The 23,038-nt window shown below is 43.0% G+C and overlaps 1 protein-coding gene across 1 annotated transcript in view; it reads right to left on the bottom strand.

Annotated features, from left to right (window-relative positions):
• clasp1a (cytoplasmic linker associated protein 1a) overlaps positions 1–23,038 on the bottom strand; it is a 234,507-nt gene that overhangs the window by 150,848 nt on the left and 60,621 nt on the right. The window contains 4 exon segments of the mRNA XM_034187292.1: positions 12,956–13,026; positions 18,737–18,834; positions 21,335–21,410; positions 21,641–21,732. Of these exon segments, the coding sequence (XP_034043183.1) occupies positions 12,956–13,026; positions 18,737–18,834; positions 21,335–21,410; positions 21,641–21,732 (337 nt within the window).

Raw genomic sequence — 23,038 nt, 5'->3', positions numbered from 1 at the left:
TTGGAACCAAGATTTTGCTTGTTTACTAGTGTGCTTGGGGTCATTGTCTGGTTGAAACACCATAGTAGGAGAAACATGCCCATATCATGATGCTTGCACCACCATGCTTCACTGTCTTCACTGTGAACTGTGGCTTGAATTCAGAGTTTGGGGGTCGTCTCACAAACTGTCTGCGGCCCTTGGACCCCAAAAAGAACAGTTTTCTCTCATCAGTCCACAAAATATTCCTCCATTTCTCTTTAGGCCAGTTGATGTGTTCATTGGCAAATTGTAACCTCTTCCGCACATGTCTTTTATTTAACAGAGGGACTTTGCGGGGATTCTTGCAAATAAATTAGCTTCACACAGGCGTCTTCTAACTGTCACAGCACTTACAGGTAACTCCAGACTGTCTTTGATCATCCTGGAGCTGATCAATGGGTGAACCTTTGCCATTCTGGTTATTCTTCTATCCATTTTGATGGTTGTTTTCCATTTTCTTCCACGCGTCTCTGGTTTTTTGTCCATTTTAAAGCACTGGAGATCATTGTAGATGAACAGCCTATAATTTTTTGCACCTGCGTATAAGTTTTCCCCTCTCCAATCAACTTTTTAATCAAACTACGCTGTTCTTCTGAACAATGTCTTGAACGTCCCATTTTCCTCAGGCTTTCAAAGAGAAAAGCATGTTCAACAGGTGCTGGCTTCATCCTTACATAGGGGACACCTGATTCACACCAAACTCACTGACTGAATGCCACACTACTATTATTGTGAACACCCCCTTTTCTACTTTTTTTTACTAATAGCTCAATTTCATAGCCTTAAGAGTGTGCATATCATGAATGCTTGGTCTTGTTGGATTTGTGAGAATCTACTGAATCTACTGGTACCTTGTTTCCCATGTAACAATAAGAAATATACTCAAAACCTGGATTAATCTTTTTAGTCACATAGCACTACTATTATTCTGAACACTACTGTATCAGCTCGCAATTTTCCGCACTGAATTATGACCTTGGCTATGCATAATCCCTCATTATCTTTCCAATGATAATCTCTCTGTGTGCCGCACACTGCCCCGAAAGCACAGAGTTGATTTTGTAGCTGTCACACTAAATATTATAACCAAACTTTCTTCTGAGCGCGGACGCAAAGACTCACATTTAAACGACATCATCTGCAGCCACACAGATGTTTTAGTGCAGTTGCAATAGTGAGAAAACAGGCCCATTAGCCACGTTCCTGATCATGACACATTTAGCACTTTTCTGCCATCTGTTAAAATTAAACGTGTTTCCACACATACACAAATACTTTATATTCCTCTGTACAACCAGCTTCATGTACCCTGAATTGTTTCTAAAACGTGGTCAGTTTGTTTTAAACATTCCAGCTGCCATATACAGCTTCTTGACCTGAACACTGTGTAAGAACATTCAAACTTCGCTCAAATTTCTTAGGCCCGTATTACTATGATAGGGTCATATGATTCTGCAATGCAAGAGCCAACAAATTCTTGTAAATCAAGGTGACTGTAAAAATTAAACCTATAAATCTTCTGGATTCTGCCTCTATGTAAATCAGTGCATGCTTACGACAAGAGTGAACAATCATTTTATTATTTCAGCTGCTCCCTGTTGCTTTGGGTCACCACAGGGTATCTGGTAGAGATCTGAATTAGGATTTGGCACAGGTTTTAAACTAGATGCCCTTCCTGAAGCAAACTCCAGTTGTACATGGGGAAACGTGCAGCTGCTGGTGTTCCAAAATGCCTCCCAGAAAAGTACTAATTGAGACCTAGTCTGGCAGGATCAAGTGTGCACAGAGCAGCACAGCTGCAGTCAATCACCATCAATATTGACACAACCTGCCGTATACGTTTAATGGTTGTTTTTCTTTTCCTTTTTCTGATGATGAACTTTACGAAGAAGACTGACATCACGTTATCAGAGAAACACAGAAGAAAGTCTGTAATTGTTAGCATAAAAAGTGGAATAAAGGCACCCAATAAAGCCAGAAAATTAGGGGAAAAAAAATGAATGCTTTTAAGGCTGTTTCATCCCACAGAGGGTTGAGCTCAGTCACTGAAATGACGAAGTAGTGGTATGATGATAAATACTGATTTTACATCAGTGTCTCAGGGCATAAAGCTTCACTATCTGCTATGGGAGAGGGTCCAAGGTAAGTCTTCATTACGGAGATGCAAGAAATATTACGTGCCACAAGTACTACAATGTCTCCCACACCCGTCTGACTCAGTGTGACAACTGTTGTGGATGACAGGTGGGAGGGGCCACTGCAGAGCATTTGGACTTGCTGAATCCTCTCTCTCATGGGTCCAGCCTGTAGCTGCACAGAGGACGCAGTCGGCTGGAAGAGGACAAAATCAGCACTGACGACATCCTCGCCCACACAGAGGTTCATACTGCACTGAAACCAAATGCACATTCCTAATGAGTGAGTGAAATACATGAATATCTCTGATTTATGTTGAATGTTTGCAGATTTGTACCAGATTCCTGGTTTGTACTTAAGAGAATGAGGCCTCTGCCTGCACAGAGAAGATACAAATCTGAAAGCTCCACAGAAAGGCCACCTCGTGTGGCTAAAACCTTTAGGGCCGGATTAATTTAAGGCTTATGTATGGTAAAATGTGCACAAACAACACAGCACTTGAAAAAAAAAATGTGCGCGCTGATTTACTAAAGCGCACACTGAGGACTGCCTCTTTCAAATGTGTAAAACAGCATGAATATACAATTTGGGGTTTGTCCACCCAAGTGGGCAAAACTGTGGGAGGGAACATGCAAATAGGTGAGGTCTGCACACGTAACACAATACATCAAGGTCAAAGGGAAATTTAGCAGGTGCGGACAGCATCTGTACTCTGCACATTTGAAACTTTGGTGTGGTTTGACCTTGACAGACTCTGCATTTCTTCTTGACACTTCTCTGCATTGCACCAGCAGAATGCAGTATACTTATTCACCAGTTTACTTAAATACGGCGGATGGTACAATAATTAAATGTCTGAAATATGAGATTTTTGTTTGTTTGTTTGGTTTTGTTTAATTGGCAGCATGTGAAAATGTTTAGTTGTATGGTAGACTTTGTGCATAACAAAGCACAAGACGCATACCTTCAAGTGACTGACTGAATTTCATTTTGGGGTTATGTCATTAACGCAACAAAATCCTCATACTGCTGTCTGTGTCATGTTACAGCCCGCTAGCAATTGATAAATTAGTCTTACTAAATCACCTGCAAAACTGTCTCAATCCAAACATGCACAAGTCTGGATTGCAAACCCAATTTAGCACTCATTAGCTGGGATCTTAGGAAATAAGGATTGTAGACTCCAGCCCAAGGCTGTCTGTCTGGATTTTGAACACCTGTTTTATCACATCCTCACCTACAATACTGAGCAAAGATTTTACAAATATTTACTCATAAAGCAAAGAATCTGCAAACATAATATCTTGTAATTAGGAAACAGTTTACAAGTTTGTTAAGTATGAAACACTAAACCAAATAATCTTGTGTCTAGGCTTTTTCTTGTCCTGTTGTGAGCAATGGGAACAGATAAGATAATCACATTTTCCTTCACTTAAAAAAAGCCTCATTCTTGGCATCACATCACACCTGTTCCCACTGGGTGTTGGTCTGCCCAGGATGAGCTAGTAAAATAAAATAAACTAGCGTTGCCAGTGGGGATCCATGGGCTCTAAATTGGATAGTGTTTATAAAATAGGTACCTGACATTTTTCAAAGGTGGTAATAAATTGTGTAAAGTTTCTATAATAAGCTGGAATGGTGTGTGAGTTCAGAATGTTTTTAGAACCTGAGACCGCAACAATTTTTAGAAGAGGAACTCAACCCTTTTATTTCCTGTTAATTACATAATTTTTAAATGTTAATTTACTGTCTTAATGTATTTATAAATTGTTTAGGTTCTTGTTATCATATACACAGTTTTATTACTATTATTATTATCATCACTATTATTATTATTATTGTTATTATTATTATTACTATTATTATTATATTTTTACTTCTATTTTGTCATTTGATTTTTAAATGGACCACAATGGGAATACGTGTTTTCACTTTCTTGTGTCATCTATATATTTTTAATGTATTTACGATTATATTATGTACTTACATTGAACTTAGTAAAATCACTCATGCACACACTCAGTTTTAATATAAAGATGATTTACCGCCCCCTGCTGGAATGGTGTGTGAGTGCAGAATATAATTAGCAACATCCATTGTTCAGTGTTGTTAGTTAATAGCCACAGTTTGACCCAAAATACATAAACATTCAAAACTGCAATTGTCAGCTCTCCACAGTTTGTCTGTGATCGAAAGATATACGCATGCATGCTTGCACGCACACACATGCACACACAAACATACACACACGCACAGCTTTTTGTCTTTTCTGCATTCTGCTGCAAGCAAGTGCTTTCAATTTTACACACCACAAACAGAGACGGTGGCGCAAGACATCAAACGCAGTACAGTTTTCACTCATGGTACCAGCAAGATGACACTTAACTTACTCATGGTAATGGCAACATAACACTTAACTGACTAAACCAATTGAACTGCAAAAACACAATAAATCAATAACACTAACAACACTGCTAAACTAACATGAACCACAATAACAACATTTAAACCCCGAACACCCGTGGTGCATTGCAGCACAATATCCAATGTTCACTGTTGTTCGCTAATATCACTAATTTCTCCAAAAATATTAGTCCTATCAACTTTCTGTTTTCACAGCATTCATCCTTGACTCAAAATACACAGGCATTCCAAACAGCAAATGTCAGCGCTTCACAGTTTCTCTGTGATCAAAGCCATACACACGCACGCATACATGCATACAGGCTAGACCTGTTCAAAATGTTACATGTTACAAAATGGTTTGTTGTTCTTGTTCCACTAATAAAAGATCTTCGCCAAATTTTATTGTAATCGGACATTGTTTAGGGGTCTTCCACAAAGCAACAATTTTCCCCAAACAAGCAAAAAGCCCCTGAAACATTAGAAAATGTGCCACGGGGGACCTCGAAATCTTATCTGATTGAGTTCTGCACTGAGGTCTGCACCTATAAAACCCCAAGTGGAACAAAAACAACATGTAGCCCAAAGTCTCTCACAACTTTTATTTTTTTCACTATATCAAATCAAATCAAATCAATTTTATTTATATAGCGCCAAATCACAACAAACAGTTGCCCCAAGGCGCTTTATATTGTAAGGCAAGGCCATACAATAATTACGGAAAAACCCCAATGGTCAAAACGACCCCCTGTGAGCAAGCACTTGGCGACAGTGGGAAGGAAAAACTCCCTTTTAACAGGAAGAAACCTCCAGCAGAATCAGGCTCAGGGAGGGACAGTCTTCTGCTGGGACTGGTTGGGGCTGAGGGAGAGAACCAGGAAAAAGACATGCAGTTGAGGGGAGCAGAGATCAACCACCAATGATTAAATGCAGAGTGGTGCATACAGAGCAAAAAGAGAAAGAAACACTCAGTGCATCATGGGAACCCCCCAGCAGTCTAAGTCCATAGCAGCATAACTAAGGGATGGTTCAGGGTCACCTGATCCAGCCCTAACTATAAGCTTTAGCAAAAAGGAAAGTTTTAAGCCTAATCTTAAAAGTAGAGAGGGTGTTGTGAAAGTGTAGGTACACGGACCCACAACAGGGGGCGCAATGAACGGACAATGGAGAAAAGTAAGAACAAGTTTTACTGTTGTGAAAAATAGCACAACTGATACAACAATTAGCAATTTGTAAGCCGAAATCTGCTGGTGTCTTGTGGGCAGGCCCGAAGGTAGGAGACGTCCGTCCTAGTTGAACCGGAACCACCCAGATCTCCTCTGCCACCGAAACCCAGAAGTACTGGAACCGCCAAGTCCCGAATTCCCAGGTGGCCACTGCCTCCGCTCGTCGGATCCGGTACTGCTGGCGGGAAAGAACACAAACACACAGGTTGGGATGCGACCGCACCCAGTAGATGAGAGGGGCAAAGCCGCCTCCACCTCTTGTCACACTGAAGCAGGAAAGCTGAGTACTTATCCGAACACTTGGCCTTCCGCTGTCCTGAAAAGTTTATAATGTATTGTCACAAAGATACAGTATCTGTTGCAGAGGTGATTACCTTAAACTCAAGGTGATATCTCGGCACTGAGGTGGAGACGCTGTCCTGCTGATATACCTCCGTACTGAGTGAAGTCAGCTGTGTCCAGTAATGGTGACAGCTGTCATCCTGGCTGCTCTCATCAGGCGGCGGCGCCCTCTGGTGCCTGGAGCCCGCACTCCAGGCAGGGCGCCCTCTGGTGGTGATGGGCCAGCAGTACCTCCTCTTCAGCGGCCCACACACAACAGAGGGTGTCTGTCTCCCTGATCTGAATTGGGAGCTGGTTCCACAGGAGAGGAACCTGAAAGCTGAAGGCTCTGCATCCCATTCTACTCTTACAAACCCTAGGAACTACAAGTAAGCCTGCAGTCTGAGAGCGAAGCGCTCTATTGGGGTGATATGGTACTATGAGGTCCCTAAGATAAGATGGGACCTGATTATTCAAAACCTTATAAGTAAGAAGAAGAATTTTAAATTATATTCTAGAATTAACAGGAAGCCAATGAAGAGAGGCCAATATGGGTGAGATATGCTCTCTCCTTCTAGTCCCTGTCAGTACTCTAGCTGCAGCATTTTGAATTAACTGAAGGCTTTTCAGGGAACTTTTAGGACAACCTGATAATAATGAATTACAATAGTCCAGCCTAGAGGAAATAAATGCATGAATTAGTTTTTCAGCATCACTCTGACACAAGACCTTTCTAATTTTAGAGATATTGCGCAAATGCAAAAAAGCAGTCCTACATATTTGTTTAATATGCGCATTGAATGACATATCCTGATCAAAAATGACTCCAAGATTTCTCACAGTATTACTAGAGGTCAGGGTAATGCCATCCAGAGTAAGGATCTGGTTAGACACCATGTTTCTAAGATTTGTGGGGCCAAGTACAATAACTTCAGTTTTATCTGAGTTTAAAAGCAGGAAATTAGAGGTCATCCATGTCTTTATGTCTGTAAGACAATCCTGCAGTTTAGCTAATTGGTGTGTGTCCTCTGGCTTCATGGATAGATAAAGCTGGGTATCATCTGCGTACCAATGAAAATTTAAGCAATGCTGTCTAATAATACTGCCTAAGGGAAACATGTATAAAGTGAATAAAATTGGTCCTAGCACAGAACCTTGTAGAACTCCATAATTAACCTTAGTCTGTGAAGAAGATTCCCCATTTACATGAACAAATTGTAATCTATTTGTTGTGTGTTGGGGGTTTGGCTGGACATTTTGGTGTTGTTTTCTTTTCTTTGCTCTCCAGGTGGTATGCAAACTGGTTTTTGTCTGTGGAGAAGGTGCTGGCAGAAGAGTCCTTCACCCTCATCAGCATTATTGGCTGCACTTGTGGAGGATGTTCACGTGCAGGCCTAATGACTTGCAGCACCTGTGGATGATGCTCACGTGCAAACTTAAAGACTTTCAGCTGAAGCAGATAATGAGATGGTGTTCTGCATTTAAGCCATGAGTGATTCGAGCACAATTGCAGGGAACTCGACCTTGTGACGTTCGTTTGTGAGACGCTGAGGACCGCGCCAGGGTTTGACACATCGTGCCTGTGAAGGAGGACGGGTGAGGGACACATGCTGTCAGCACACATCAGAGGTGATGATTGTCTGAATAAGTGTTAACAGTAATTTGGTATTTTGTTACGCAGTATATTTGAACAGTGATGAGAATTGTGCAGTTTGCTTCTCACTGCCGTGGCGTACAGAATGATGATCCTCCACCTGTTGTGAGAAGCTGCTCATTTACATAAAGCTTAAATTCAGACCTGAATGTGTTGCTGATAGTGTGTGCCTCTGAAGGATATTTGTTGTAGCTCTGTTGACTAACCTCACCTTTTCCATCCTTCACAGAGTCAGTTTGTCGTATCCACCTGGGGGGTGTTCGGCGGTGAGTCTGGGTCCAGAAGCGCCGAGCTTCGAGCCATTTGGGCGCTGGAGAGCGTGCCGTCCTTCACCTCGCCAGACAACCGCACATTTATGTTGTACACAAAGTATTGCACAAGAGGGAAATAAATTTGTTTTGTTTTTGGAACCGCTTTCTGGTTATTTAGCGCTGGGTTCAGTCAGACGCTGGTCCGCTCCTCAACCCGCGTCTGCACATAACAGTAGTTCCCGGCCATTCCAAAATGGACCCAGCGGCAGAAGCGGTTCCTTTTGCTGAAAGAGTTCAAGAATACTTGGAGAAGATATGGGAGCAATTACGGCCTCTCGTAAATCAAATTAAACAAACAGATGCTCGCATTACGGAGCTTGCAGCGCAAGCCGTTCTGCTTCCTGCTGCTCCAGCTGCGGCACTATCGATACCGGTGCAGATAACTCCGTCACCCAAGGGGAGGCGGAGTGCGGCGGATTATTCCGTGGATTTCTGAATTTTTTCTGCTCAGTCCGGTTGGAATGCCGCAGCTTTGAGAGGAATGTTTGTGGATGGTTTGAACGATTCATTAAAAGACGAGCTAGCAGTCCGTGACGAACCAAAAGATTTAGATGAGCTAATATCTTTGGCTATTCGTCTAGATGATCGGATAAAGGAGCAGGGCGGACATCAGAGCGGGTCTTTTCGTCTCGGGGTTTTCCCCGACACAGATCAGGGCTGCCTCTTCTTCGCCCCACTGAGACTCCTCCGACGGGACCTCTGGCTCCTCTTGCGGATGAGCCCATGCAGCTCGGACGAGCTGAAGCCGCCATATTGCCCCGGTCACATAAGCGTCAAGAAAGATAGTGATGACGTATCTCCAGGTGTTCTTAGACAGGCATAATAATGGACACAAAAAAAAAAAAAAAAAAAAAAGGGGCAGACCTTTGGTTGTTTAGTTATTTAGGCTGTTTTTGTTTTCATGTAAGGGGTTATAAATTGTTTGGGGACTTAGAGGCGGTTCTGGTGGAGTGAACGACTGGCAGTTCGGAGCTCGGCTGGACTCAGGTAATTATATGTTTTCATTTTTTGGACTTAGGTCATTTCTGTTTGAGGATTGGGTCGTTTTGTTTTGTTGTTTTTTATTTCCCTGTTTCCCTAACCCCAACCTCACATGCTCTAAGACCGTTTGTCTTTTGGGTTGTGGGGTGGTGCAGGTTGGTTACGCTGAGCGTTTCTCAGAAAACCTCTGCACCTAGGGGGGGGTTGTCAGGGGCGTTTTTTTTGGTTTGGTTTATGCCCGGTTCCTCTCCAGCCCCGGTGGGCCTTTGACCGTTCGTCATTGGTGTTACCGGGGTGTGGTGCAGCGGGAACGTACCACAGTCGGAGTGGTGGGCCGATCTGTGCCGTTCGCCATTTCGGTGGTTCCACCCCTCCCGATGGGCTGGTGGTATGGTCGGTTTGGGGCACCGGACATATTTTCGGTTTTCCGCTGTGCTTAGGGGATGGGACTGGGTTAGTTTTTCCTGTTTCCTTCCCCAGCTTAGTAGTTTTGTGCCGTTCGCCAAAATTTAGCTAACGATAGGCTCTGGGAGTGATCTGGGGTCTTTCGGGGTGCTGGGCAGGGGGGGGGGGGGTAACAGGGTTTGCCGGTTGTTTTATTTGCCCCTGGGGTGGTTTAATGAAGTCCGCCGGGGGTTGGATTTTTGTGTTTTTTATGTTTCCTTCCAGGTTCCACCTCCAGGGTTGATGGGACGGTCCTCTGGGGGGGAATTGATTGTGGGGCCGACTAGCCAAGTGTGGCCGGGTCTGGGGTTCCTGGGTTGTGGGGAGGGTGCCTCCTGGGGTTGATGGTACGGTCCTCTGGGGGGGCGCTGTTGCTCCATGTATACCTGGGGACCTCAGTGGGATCCCGGTTTTGGTTATTACTCCTGGAACTGGCGGTAAAGGTCTTCTGGGGGGTGTTGGGCTCTGCACATCGATCTGGGGGGGTTGTTTGTTATTTTCTTTGTGAATTTATGTTGGTATTGTGTTGTTGGGGCTATGTTGGGTTATTGGATTTGGAAGTTTTTCTTTTCTTCCCGGGGTTGGATGGGACGGTCCCCTGGGGAGGGTTTGGGTGGGTTTTGTGTTTTTTCTAGTATGTTGGGTTGTATATGGGACTCTTTGGGGTTTTTTGTTGATGCCAGCCGGCCTTCCAGCCGCGGTGCCCTGTCCTGCTGTCTGCGGTGGACCTTGGGAGCGTTACGCCGTCTGCTTCCTGACGTGGACCCCGAAGGGAGGTGCTGTTCTCGGGCCTGGTCTGTTCGGTCGCCGGGAGGCTTCCCGTTGATGGGGGGGTACTGTTGTGTGTTGGGGGGTTTGGCTGGACATTTTGGTGTTGTTTTCTTTTCTTTGCTCTCCAGGTGGTATGCAAACTGGTTTTTGTCTGTGAAGAAGGTGATGGCAGAAGAGTCCTTCACCCTCATCAGCATTATTGGCTGCACTTGTGGAGGATGTTCACGTGCAGGCCTAATGACTTGCAGCACCTGTGGATGATGCTCACGTGCAAACTTAAAGACTTTCAGCTGAAGCAGATAATGAGATGGCGTTCTGCATTTAAGCCATGAGTGATTCGAGCAGAATTGCCGGGAACTCGACCTTGTGATGTTCGTTTGTGAGACGCTGAGGACCGCGCCAGGGTTTGACACATCGTGCCTGTGAAGGAGGACGGGTGAGGGACACATGCTGTCAGCACACATCAGAGGTGATGACTGTCTGAATAAGTGTTAACAGTAATTTGGTATTTTGTTACGCAGTATATTTGAACAGTGATGAGAATTGTGCAGTTTGCTTCTCACTGCCGTGGCGTACGGAATGATGATCCTCCACCTGTTGTGAGAAGCTGCTCATTTACATAAAGCTTAAATTCAGACCTGAATGTGTTGTTGATAGTGTGTGCCTCTGAAGGATATTTGTTGTAGCTCTGTTGACTAACCTCACCTTTTCCATCCTTCACAGAGTCAGTTTGTCGTATCCACCTGGGGGGTGTTCGGCGGTGAGTCTGGGTCCAGAAGCGCCGAGCTTCGAGCCATTTGGGCGCTGGAGAGCGCGCCGTCCTTCACCTTGCCAGAGAACCGCACATTTATGTTGTACACAAAGTATTGCACAAGAGGGAAATAAATTTGTTTTGTTTTTGGAACCGCTTTCTGGTTATTTAGCGCTGGGTTCAGTCAGACGCTGGTCCGCTCCTCAACCCGCGTCTGCACATAACACTATTAGATAAATATGATTCAAACCACCGCAGCGCAGTGCCTTTAATACCTATGGCATGATCTAATCTCTGTAATAAAATTTTATGGTCAACAGTATCAAAAGCAGCACTGAGGTCTAACAGAACAAGCACAGAGATGAGTCCACTGTCTGAGGCCATAAGAAGATCATTTGTAACCTTTACTAATGCAGGTTACTAGGTCACTATATAACATGAACTGCCCTAATACACGCACACAGAGGCCACTTGGCTGTTATAATATAGAATAAAACGCACACACGTGCACACACACACACACACACACACACAAATTCCACAATTAAATGTCCACTGTCAAAAAATGATGTCCAAAAACATTCACAGAAGACAAATAAAACATACACAGGTGAAACACAGCCCCACACCACCCTGACTGCCTTGTTGGGTGGTACAGCTTTAGCTCCGCCTTCAACTACAGAAAAAACAAGAGCAATCTGAGATTTCTGATGTCCGCCAATCCGGATCTAGATCACCTCCAAAATTCAGTGGCGTCTTCCATGCCCTAATATCTATCTGTGGTGCAAATGTTGTGAGAATCCATGAAGTAGTTTTGACATAATCCTTCAAAGATGTAAACCTTCAAAGTGAAATTGTGATCCAGGATCCAGATCTGGATCACCTCCAAAATTTACTGGAGTCTTCCGTGCCCTAATATCTATCTGTGGTGAAATTTTCGTCAAAATCTGTGCAGTAGTTTTCACATCATCCTGCTAACAGACAGACAAATAAATAAATGCCAATGATTTTATTAGGTCCTTGGCAGACGTAATAAAATAAAACCTGCCTCCCACTCCACTCTTGGAGGAAAGAAACGTGACTGATTATAGCATTATTATTATTATTGGTATCAGACATTGCATCCACCATGATATGACACAACACTGACAACTCATGCTATCTCCAGACTCTTAAGATGTCCACCGTTGTAGACGCATTTGTTACTCAAGTCAAATTGTGAACTCTGCAGAATAAATCTGCAGAGTGATCAAGAGAGAAAGATATACCAGATACCCAACACTAATGTACACTTCAAAAATCTATTCACCTCACTGACATCTTTTAGATTGTTATGTTGTAACTATGAAGTATCTACCATGTACTGTATTGTCCTTGAGTTGTCGCATTCTCAAGAATATGTCTACAAAAACACAGACAGACACAAACGTGATGGCATAATGATCTGCAGACTATGTCAGTCATGTTGAGACATAAGTGCAGCCTAAAAGAAGGTGACATATTAGAACAGTGTGAAAGAAAGAGAACTGGTGATTCAGCAGAGAATTAGGAGGCTAATGATTTTGACAGTGTGCTGATAATGAAGGACTGAATGAGACACTCTGCTGTGACATAACGGTTAACACTTTTCTCCCTGACCCACAAAGCAAACAGTTTTGGGATTACCAAGTTGTCTCCAGTTCATACTGTGTGACACTACAACTGTAAAAGTCCTGGTTTTTATTAAGCATGTCAACATTGTGCATCAGCCTGTTGGTTTCTCACTGTTCTCGGATAACAGCATACAGTACCAAGGACCCACTGAACTCTGCAAAATCCTACATTTTACCTGTTTTACTTTTTCTTAGGCACTTTTAAACTCATAGACTAAAAAGAGGATGACACAACAGTGACAACTTTTTCCCAAACCAAGCACAAGCTGAAATAAAACACTCACCAGACCCAGAGGATGAGATCATGTTCCCAGATCTTTGGACTTCATCAAATTTGCTGAAGATTACATTCAACCTGTAAAAAGACACAGACAGAGAAAAAAAATATTACATTACCCATTCATCCAGATAATTAAAAACATAATGACAAGATAAAGGGATAGAAAACAAAGAGAAAAAACAGATATGGTACCTGATTGAACTAGTCAGTTTTCAAGAGAAAAGAGCCCTCTCGGCTCTTTCCAGCAGAGACCGCTGTGACAAAAATAGCATCCTAAACTGCCGCACAGATGACTAACTGACACCACAGTGAGAGCCTTGATGGCCGTGGAGACACAATATGTTTCAGTGATAAAGAGGACACAGTATTGTATGAATAACAGATCCGTCCTTAAGAACCAGGAACTTCTGCCAAATTGGTAATGCAGAGAGACAGGGATTCGGCACCCAGACACTTCAAACCCTCCTGATTTGACCCCAAAAAGTAGGTCAAGGTCAAGGGTTTGGCATTTTAAAAAAATTATATTGTTGAAATTTACAAAAGACACGCAGTGACAAGTTAGGGATGGAAAGCTGTGGACATTACTTTTGCAGGTGTCCTCATTACGGAGTTTACTTTCAGACTGCAAAATTTTGCGGGGAGGAAAGTCTTTACTACAGTTTGTGGATGTCAGTTTAGTGCTAATTGTGCCCATGTTTAAAGTGGGGAAAAGCAGGCATTCATCCAATTGCTTCTGACATTGCTGTGATAGCTGCTGCTAGGAGGAAGTATAGCTGAGAACAGTGTGTGTGGTAGAGAGAAGACAATGTTGTCCAGCCATGTTAATGTTCTTAGAATGCTACATATGTTCTGAGAACATAATTGCCAAGGTACATTATTCTTTATTTACTGGAGGAGATCAGACACAGCCTGGAAGGTCCAACAACAAGGAGTCACACAATCTCCACTGCACCAACAATTTTACAACCTGCATGTTTTGATCACCCGTTCTTTTCAGCATGCTGTAGATGGAACAATTTGCATTGGCATCTGTGCTGTCCCACGTCCTGGGGTCATACGAGGTCTGTCAATAAAGTAACGGTCCTTTTTATTTTTTTGAAAAACTATATGGATTTCATTCATATGTTTTTACGTCAGACATGCTTGAACCCTCGTGCGCATGCGTGAGTTTTTCCACGCCTGTCGGTGACGTCATTCGCCTGTGAGCACGCCTTGGGAAGGAGTGGTCCCGCCCCCTCGTCGGATTTTCATTGTCTGGAAATGGCGGAATGAAAAGGACTTTTTTCCATCAGAATTTTTTCAGAAGCTGTTAGAGACTGGCACCTGGAAACCATTCAAAAAATTTATCTGGCTTTCGGTGAAAATTTTACGGGCTTCACAGAGAATAAGGTCTGTTACTACAGCATTAACGACCCCTTTAAGGACGCTCGGCGTGCCGCGCTCCGAGCTGCGACGATGCGGCACAAGCCGCCAGACCATTTCTAAACGGATGGCTCTGTGGATACGAGACCGTCGTGTGCTCTTTCTCTAGTTATCACAAGAGCTGGACATCAGCCATTTTCCGGCAGATTTCACTTTTAACAAGAGATTTTGTCATGGAAAGCCGCGCGGAGGCTTCGTGCGTAAAGACCGATTCGCTTTGGAAGCGAGACAAAGGAACACCTCCGTTTCGGCGTGTCAGAGGACAAGTTTGGACATGTCTATCTTGGCTTTCAATGCTTACCAGTCCAGTAAGTATCAGTGAAATTGTGGAGAGCTGGACATGTCCAAACTTGTCCTCTGACATGCCGAAACGGAGGTGTTCCTTTGAGAGTTTGTGCACGCGCCGGTGTCTTTCGAGCAGGAACAGCGCCAGGTGCAGCACATGGCGCCACTTATGTGGAAGAAATAAAAACCAGCTGGGATGTGTGGAACCACATTGTACCGCTTATGTGGAATAAATAAAAACTAAAAACCAGCCGGTACCTGTGGGACCACATTGTGCCGCTTATGTGGAATAATAAAAAAAACAAAAGAAAAAAGAAAATAGCACACCACCCAGGACGCTAGCATGCACCTTTCAAAAGCTCTGATTGCCAGTCAGCAACTTCACCACTGAGCTACAGAGCTGTTCTTTGAAAGCTGCGGTAAGCTACCTCATATCAGGAAGGACATGAAAGCATTATAAAAAATAAAAAAAAATTAAAATCCAACACCATATAAAAACACCGCATTACAAGCAATACAAATATGATCCGTCTGTTCCTCTGTAGATGACCCATGGTCACTGACATACAGTCATGAAACGACATGACTGAGAAGCAGTGTGCTCTGATGAACTACTGGTCCGGTGCATCCAGTCAGCCACGCACGTGTCCTGCCTACATGCGTCTTTTGGACGGCGTGCCGCAGCACAGACACCGTTTCATGTGGAACAGAGCTCACATGAGTGGCGTGACAGTCAAATCACCTACTGCGTGTTCTAATCTGACAGCTCGTTTCAACCTGGGGGGCTGTCGGTGTCCACTCCGTGCACGCACTCGCTAGCTGCAGCTTGTCGCCACTGTGATATATGTTTTTATTTATGTCCACGTAAATACAGTAATCAGACACACGCGCCTCACAGTGAACAGTTTTTAGTCCATGAGTGTCCAACCACAGTAGGTGCTGTGTAGCTGGAATGTCCAGAATGACAGATCACCACAGCTGCTTCTGTCGGAAGCCACGCCCCCTGTCAGTTCTCAGCGCAAGCACCAAAGCCACAGTCGTGTGGAACTTAGACAAATTTCTCTGCCAGTACGACAGTGGTCATCTGCAGTCTGCTGTCGTGTGAAAAGTGCGACTGGCCACACATTTTCTATGTAAGTGCCGTGTGAGCGGTGTTAGATGTTTGTGCATGTCACCCGAAATTTGGCTGACACCTGCCGCGAGAGGGTGCAATGGGTTCGCACAGTGCACACTTTGTCTTTCAGCCACTGGTGTGCGCAAATAGTTGTAGCAACAGGTGTACGAGGCGTCAGAGGCAGGCACGACATTACACGGTTTGCACATGATTCCTGCGTCATGTGCACTAAGTGCACACTTTGTCCAAACTTTGCACTATGTGTTAAGGGGCCCTAAGTATCAGCTGTTGACAAGTGACACACGTTCTAAAGCATATGCTCGCTCACACTGATGGTCATTTGCATTCAGAAATGCCCTTAAATTGAAAAAAAGGAAACAAAACATCTGTTTACTGTTTGTGTTCCTCACTGGAAAAATGGTGAAGAAAGTGGAGAAGAAGAAAAAAATAAAGAAAATCAACCGCTGTGAGATGGAGATCAAGGTGTTCCAATGTGGTCACATCTTAAAAACCCACCATGAGTATGAACTATTCACTTATGGTGTTTCTTAAAGAAGACATCAGAATCATTTAACAAGCTATAATAAGAAACTTCAATACGCTCACCACAACAGGTAGCATGAAACTTTGCAATTTAGTAGAATAAACAGAATGCTCTGCGCTCTTGTCACATCGCCGGGTGCCGCCTTTATTAAGATAAAATATTTTCCTAATGACATTTGAGCAGTGAAAATAACATGGGTCCATGTTTATAATAATATTGCAGGACAGAAGTTATTTTCTTTCACTTGCATTAGCAGGTGGAGATCGAGGTGTTTGTTGATAATCAAAAGCTGCTGTTTAGTTCACACGTGTCTTTCGTACATTTTGTCACCAATGAGGCCACACGTCTGTTTATAAGTCGGCATAATTACTAAAGGGGTACCTAATAATTCAAGGAAATAAAGAACATATGTGGATGGGGTTGCATGTTCTTGAAGTTCATCTTAGTACATGCTGTGCTTACAAATGGTCACGCAAGGTCAGATCTGTATATAAGCACTTTTTTGTCCAAGTCCAAGTTGATAAACTCCATATTTAGTGTAGAAATGTTTGTATGTACAGTTTAAGCACAAATCTGTGTGTACGAATGCTTGATAAATGAGGCTTCAGGATTTCAAGGAGTACACATTATCTGTACTCTGCTGCATACAGAGTGTGTTGACAATGTCACAGTCACCAAACACAACTGGGGGTACCCCAATCAAAAGCCCTGGAAGACAAAAAAGGTTGTAATTCTCTTCATGGTCCATAAGACTGCTTTCAGATGGTTTGACAAAGTTTCTAAAGCCAACTTGAAGAGAGGCATCAGGGAGAATAAAACAGCCTACAAGAAAACTGAAGACCAATGACCCATGGGAGGGTGCAACAGGACACCTAGAGTTTTACTAACAACAAGACAGGCAAAGGCATGACTATCAGTGATCACACTTCATTGGCAGAGGAAATTAAGGCTTACTTTGCATGCCATGAGATGACAGCAGCAGAGACAGACACAACACTTCTACCTGCCACAACCTCACTGTATGAGAGTGTGATGTGAGGTGTGTACAAACAGCAGCGAACCAGAGAAAGTCTTCCAGCCTTGATGGCACAACAAGAAGGATGACATCATATTTCCACCGGCAACACACAGAGCCACATTCAGCTGAATGGACTCCCTAGGGGGAGTCAGATTTGAGCGGGATTTGTCGACGTCTGAACACAAATGTGACTAGAATCCAGCTAGGTCTGGGATCATGGCGTCATGCGTCCTCACTACTTTCTTGCACTGACAGTGTTTGCTTCACTGTAGCAGCGTTCAGTGTGACTGCAACATCAAGGACAACCTTCTTTCTCCGCAGCGCCTTCTCACCAAAAGGTCTGCCAGGTGCACTCTGATGTCCAGATTAAAAATACATACAGCTGCGCTGTCTTTTTCTTCAGTCTGACCTTGACCAAATGAACAGCGGCGCTGCATGTTGCTGCTTCAGGAGCTATCCTCTCTTCCCCCGTGTTGAATTCTCATCCCATGCCAGAGCTTTAGCCAATCAGAAGCCCAGTCTGAAGTACCAAACAAGTAAAGGACAAAACGATACACAAACCTGCAAATACCAGGAAAGCTCTCCGCCCGATGTCCACTCAAAGTTTTGGGCACGCAAACAAGGACAACAAACAAAGAATGCACTTAATGAATGAGAAGAGGACTTGTACAGAACAAAAACAGACACGAACAGATATCAAAATTTTGTACGCGTTACTCATGAATCCATCATAGTGTGACTGACACTTAACTTTGGCAGAGTTTGGTTGCTTTGCTGCAAATGTTTGGGCAACCAGATCCTGCTTCTGGCTGCCATCTTAACGCTGTGATTCTTCAAAAAAATCTTTCAAAGTACCAGTAATCACTGTCCACCTTCACACATCACCCGCTCCACCACTTCTCCTGACATAGTTTCACCAAAAACACAAATGGTGAACATTGAACATCAGCCCTTCTGGGTGAATTCTTACCTCACGTGTGCAAATAAAAAGATTTTTCTTATTCACTGAACCTTAAGCAGTCTTTTGCAATACATTCACTGCAGATGCTCATATCGCAATGACAATTAAAATGCGACTAATCGCACAGCACTAATCTTGATTGTTTCATTTCAGCTCCACTGTGATGGTGTACAAAGGCAAAATTACAAAACAATATGTCACTGTCCAACTGACCAAACTCCAACCATTCATCCATCCAAGGTATGATTTTATTCTGCATGGTCTCTGTTTTTAATGTGTGGTACAAACTCAGATGTGATGCCAAACACACAAACATGAGTTTTGTGTTTGAATTTCAATAGAAGTATAAAGGAGTCAAAAATCAGAATATGGGAAAAGAAAACTACATAAAAAATACAAATAGCAAGACATCAACAGAGTGACAGCATCCTGTTTTCATACCGTGACTGTGGCAGGCCTTTCTTGCTGAGATCCATCCTCACCCTCTCACCAACATGTCTGTAGATCTCCACCAAGCAGCTCATTGCTCCGTCGCGCACCTGATGACAGAACAAAATTATTTGCTAATGAGAAACCTTTTTTTCCCTTTAATAGTTATGCAAAACCTGTTTACCTGCCTGGGAGTTAAATAAGGGTGATGAAATTTAATGGAGCATTCAAAATGGGTAATTCTGAATGCAAAATCCTAAGTGGCAGCAAAAAGTGAACATAACAGATGAGAAAATCTCAACATGGAAATGATACATGTGCAAAAAATAGCATTGCAATTGCTCTGAAATTTGCATTTGTGACTTTCACAAACTAGCACCTCTATTGCAACTGTAGGGTGAAGATATACATGCCAATCCAGTTTTCTGGGCTCAAACAAGGTGGAGATACTGCAACATAGTCTTGCGCAACACTATTCAACCCTTCATCCTTCTTTAAATACAGACATAGTTTGTAGATTATTGGATGGGAAACCTGAAAAGAGTCGTCTAACAAACAGAAACTTTTCTCAAATTTGAATAAGGTACAGATTTTGATCCAACTGCATGTTTGGAAACACTGACCAGACAGACGTTTGAAGCTAAAGTGCCACTATCAGAAAACATTCACCCAAGGCAGCACAGAATAAAAAGGATCCTCGTAGAATTTGTTGCAGAAAATGTGCACTACTTCAGACTGCCACTAGAGGGACATCCACAATTCTTTGTTTTTTTAAAAGTGGCAACACAAAATTGAGCCAACATAGGATAGTTACGTATATAGCTTATAGTTAGGGCTGGATCAGGTGACCCTGAACCATCCCTTAGTTATGCTGCTATAGACGTAGACTGCTGGGGGGTTCCCATGATGCACTGTTTCTTTCTCTTTTTGCTCTGTATGCACCACTCTGCATTTAATCATTAGTGATCGATCTCTGCTCCCCTCCACAGCATGTCTTTTTCCTGGTTCTCTCCCTCAGCCCCAACCAGTCCCAGCAGAAGACTGCCCCTCCCTGAGCCTGGTTCTGCTGGAGGTTTCTTCCTGTTAAAAGGGAGTTTTTCCTTCCCACTGTAGCCAAGTGCTTGCTCACAGGGGGTCGATTTGACCGTTGGGGTTTTACATAATTATTGTATGGCCTTGCCTTACAATATAAAGCGCCTTGGGGCAACTGTTTGTTGTGATTTGGCGCTATATAAAAAAAAAAAATTGATTGATTGATTGATTGATTTAATTTACAGTTAATTATGAAATAAATTCTTATATTTCTGTGATATTAAAAGCAAATAGTATGTTTTTTCTACAATTGTTAAAAATGGCTAATATTTGTTAGTCATTTTTATTTGTTTCCATTAGTCAACTTTCAGAATTCCACAGCTAGGATCTATTATCTAACTAGAAGCACCAGAGAGTGCAAACCTCCGCCAAGGCCATGGGGTCACTGACGCCATAACATCTACACGCCGTGGAATCATTGAACCTAAAAAAAGTCTAACAATGATGTTTGCTCAGTAGTAAAAAGGTTTCATCTGCTGTGACTGGATAGCATGTATTCTTAGTGCTTGGTATCACAGTTTATTGCAACTTGCACCTTTCCCAGAAGCAACTGTCATCTGAGCACTGATATTGATATTGCATGAGCTTATAGACAAAAACAAATAAGAGACAAAATTCAATGTATTATTCAACTAAACTGCAAATATATGAATTTTTAACATTTATGAAACACTTCTCTAAACAAGGCCATAGGGTCACTGACCCTAAAGAGATTCCCTCCTTGGCACAGTGATCTATTTCTTTTTGTCTCTTTCTCTCCTCCCCTCTCTCTGCTCCCCTCCACAGCATGTCTTTTTCCTGGTTCTCTCCCTCAGCCCCAACCAGTTCCAGCAGAAGACTGCCCCTCCCTGAGCCTGGTTCTGCTAGAGGTTTCTTCCTGTTAAAAGGGAGTTTTTCCTTCCCACTGTTGCCAAGTGCTTGTTCACAGGGGGTCGTTTTGACCGTTGGGGTTTTTCTGTAATTATTGTATGGCTTTGCCTTACAATATAAAGCGCCTTGGGGCAACTGTTTGTTGTGATTTGGCGCTATATAAATAAAATTGATTTGATTTGATTCTCTAAAATTGCATATAATAATCATTAGATTATTAATATATAAACAAAAATAAATTTAAGAAATATTACAATTTGAAAACAAATGCACCCGAACGTGATGATAGCTGCAACTGCTTAATGCTAAGTTTTAACACTGAAAATGCCATAGACATGCTAACGCGTTAGCATCGGGATCCGGATCGTGATCCGGATCACCACTAAAATTTAATCACTTGTTCCTCTTGTCATTTCCAACCACTCCACAAAATGTCATCAAAATCCATTCAAAACTTTTTGAGTTATCCTGCTGACAGACAGACAAACAAACAAACGTGACCGAAAACATAACCTCCTTGGTGGAGGTAATAATAATGTAGTGTGTAACTGTAATAATATTTTGAAATTACACATAATTTATGACAGCAAAAACATTTCCACAAATTATTCTGAAGTTCACAGCTGTAAGACAGGAAACAGGAAATACCTGACTAGTGGGATCCCCCAAGAGGTTACATATGTGAGGGACAATTTTACTGAGAGTCAGGCCTTGAGCTCCGTACCTGAGAGACAAATCAGCGGATTATAACAGAAGACAGCAGCACATATCGATAGAAAGATTTAGCAAACAATGTATAATGTTCCGTTTCTTTTAACTCCACTTGTTGACAAATCGAACACTGATATTATATTTACACAATGGCGCTTTTATATTTTAGGAATACTTACTGGCAAAATGCCAAATGAATGGGAAAAAGTAGAAATGAGACAAAATGCAAATGATGTTGCTCACATGTTGAGAGTGGCAATAAGGCAAAGGCACACTCCTTCTCTCGTTCTGTTGTTCTTGTGTTTGAAGCCTCCGAGCATTCTGTCCCACACATACTGCAACAACACACCACAAAGAAGTGAACATGCAGGTCTGACAGAATTATAGTGGTGAAATAAATGGCAGGAAATGGAATCTGTGTAGTCAGCCACAAGCACCCTCCCCCCAGGCTATATTTAATACCTCAAAATTCTACTCACAACACCCCATAATGACAACATGAAAAACGTTTTCTTTTTTCAAATTTTTGAAAATGTATTAAAAACAGAAAAAAAAAAACTAAGAAATCACGTGTACGTGAAGTATTCACAGCCTTTGCTTAATACTTTTAGATGAACCTTTGGCAGCAATTACAGCCTCAAGTCTTCTTGAATATGATGCCACAGGCTTGGTGTACCTATCTCTGGGCAGTTTTGCCCATTCCTCTTTGCAGCACCTCTCAAGCTCCATCAGGTTGGATGGGGAGCATCGGTGCACAGCCGTTTTCAGATCTCTCCAGAGATGTTCAATCGGATTCAGGTCCTGGCTCTGGTTGGGCCACTCAAGGATGTTCACAGAGTTGTCCTGAAGCCGCTCCTTAGATATCTCGGCTGTGTGCTTAGGATCACTGTCCTGCTGAAAGATGAAACGTTGCACCAGCCTGAGGTCAAGAGCGCTCTGGAGCAGGTTTTCATCCAGGATGACTCTGTACATTGCTGCATTCATCTTTCCCTCAATCCTAACTAGTCTCCCAGTTCCTGCCGCTGAAAAACATCCCCACAGCATGCTGCTGCCACCACCATGCTTCACTCTAGGGATGGTGACTGGTTTCCTCCAAACATAACACTTGGCATTCACACCAAAGAGTTCAATCTTTGTCTTATCAGACTAGATAATTTTGTTTCTCATGGTCTGAGAGTTCTTCAGATGCCTTTTGTCAAACTCCAGACAGGCTGTCATGCACCTTTTACTAAGGCGTGGCTTCTGTCTGGCCACTCTACCATACAGGCCTGATTGGTGGACTGCTGGTGACTGAGATGTTTATCCTTCTGGAAAGTTCTCCTCTCTGCACAGAGGAATGCTGGAGCTCTGACAGAGTGACCATTGGGTTCTTGGTCACCACCATGACAAAGGCCCTTCTCCCATGAATGCTCATTGTAGATGGGCAGCCAGCTCTAGGAAGAGTCCTGGTGGATCTGAACTTCTTGTATTTATGGATAATGGAGGGCACTGTACTAATTGGGAACTTCAACCAGCAGAAATGTTTCTATACCCTTTGCCCGATTTGTGCCTCAAGACAATCCTGTCTTAAAGGTTTACAGACAATTCCTTTTACTTCATGCTTGGTTTGTGTTCTGACATGCACTGTCAACTGTGGGACCT

The sequence above is a fragment of the Thalassophryne amazonica genome, chromosome 14 (assembly GCF_902500255.1).
Source record: "Thalassophryne amazonica chromosome 14, fThaAma1.1, whole genome shotgun sequence".
Lineage (NCBI taxonomy): Eukaryota > Metazoa > Chordata > Actinopteri > Batrachoidiformes > Batrachoididae > Thalassophryne > Thalassophryne amazonica.
Note: the sequence above shows the minus strand (reverse complement) of the source record. Positions and strands in the feature narration are given on the sequence as shown.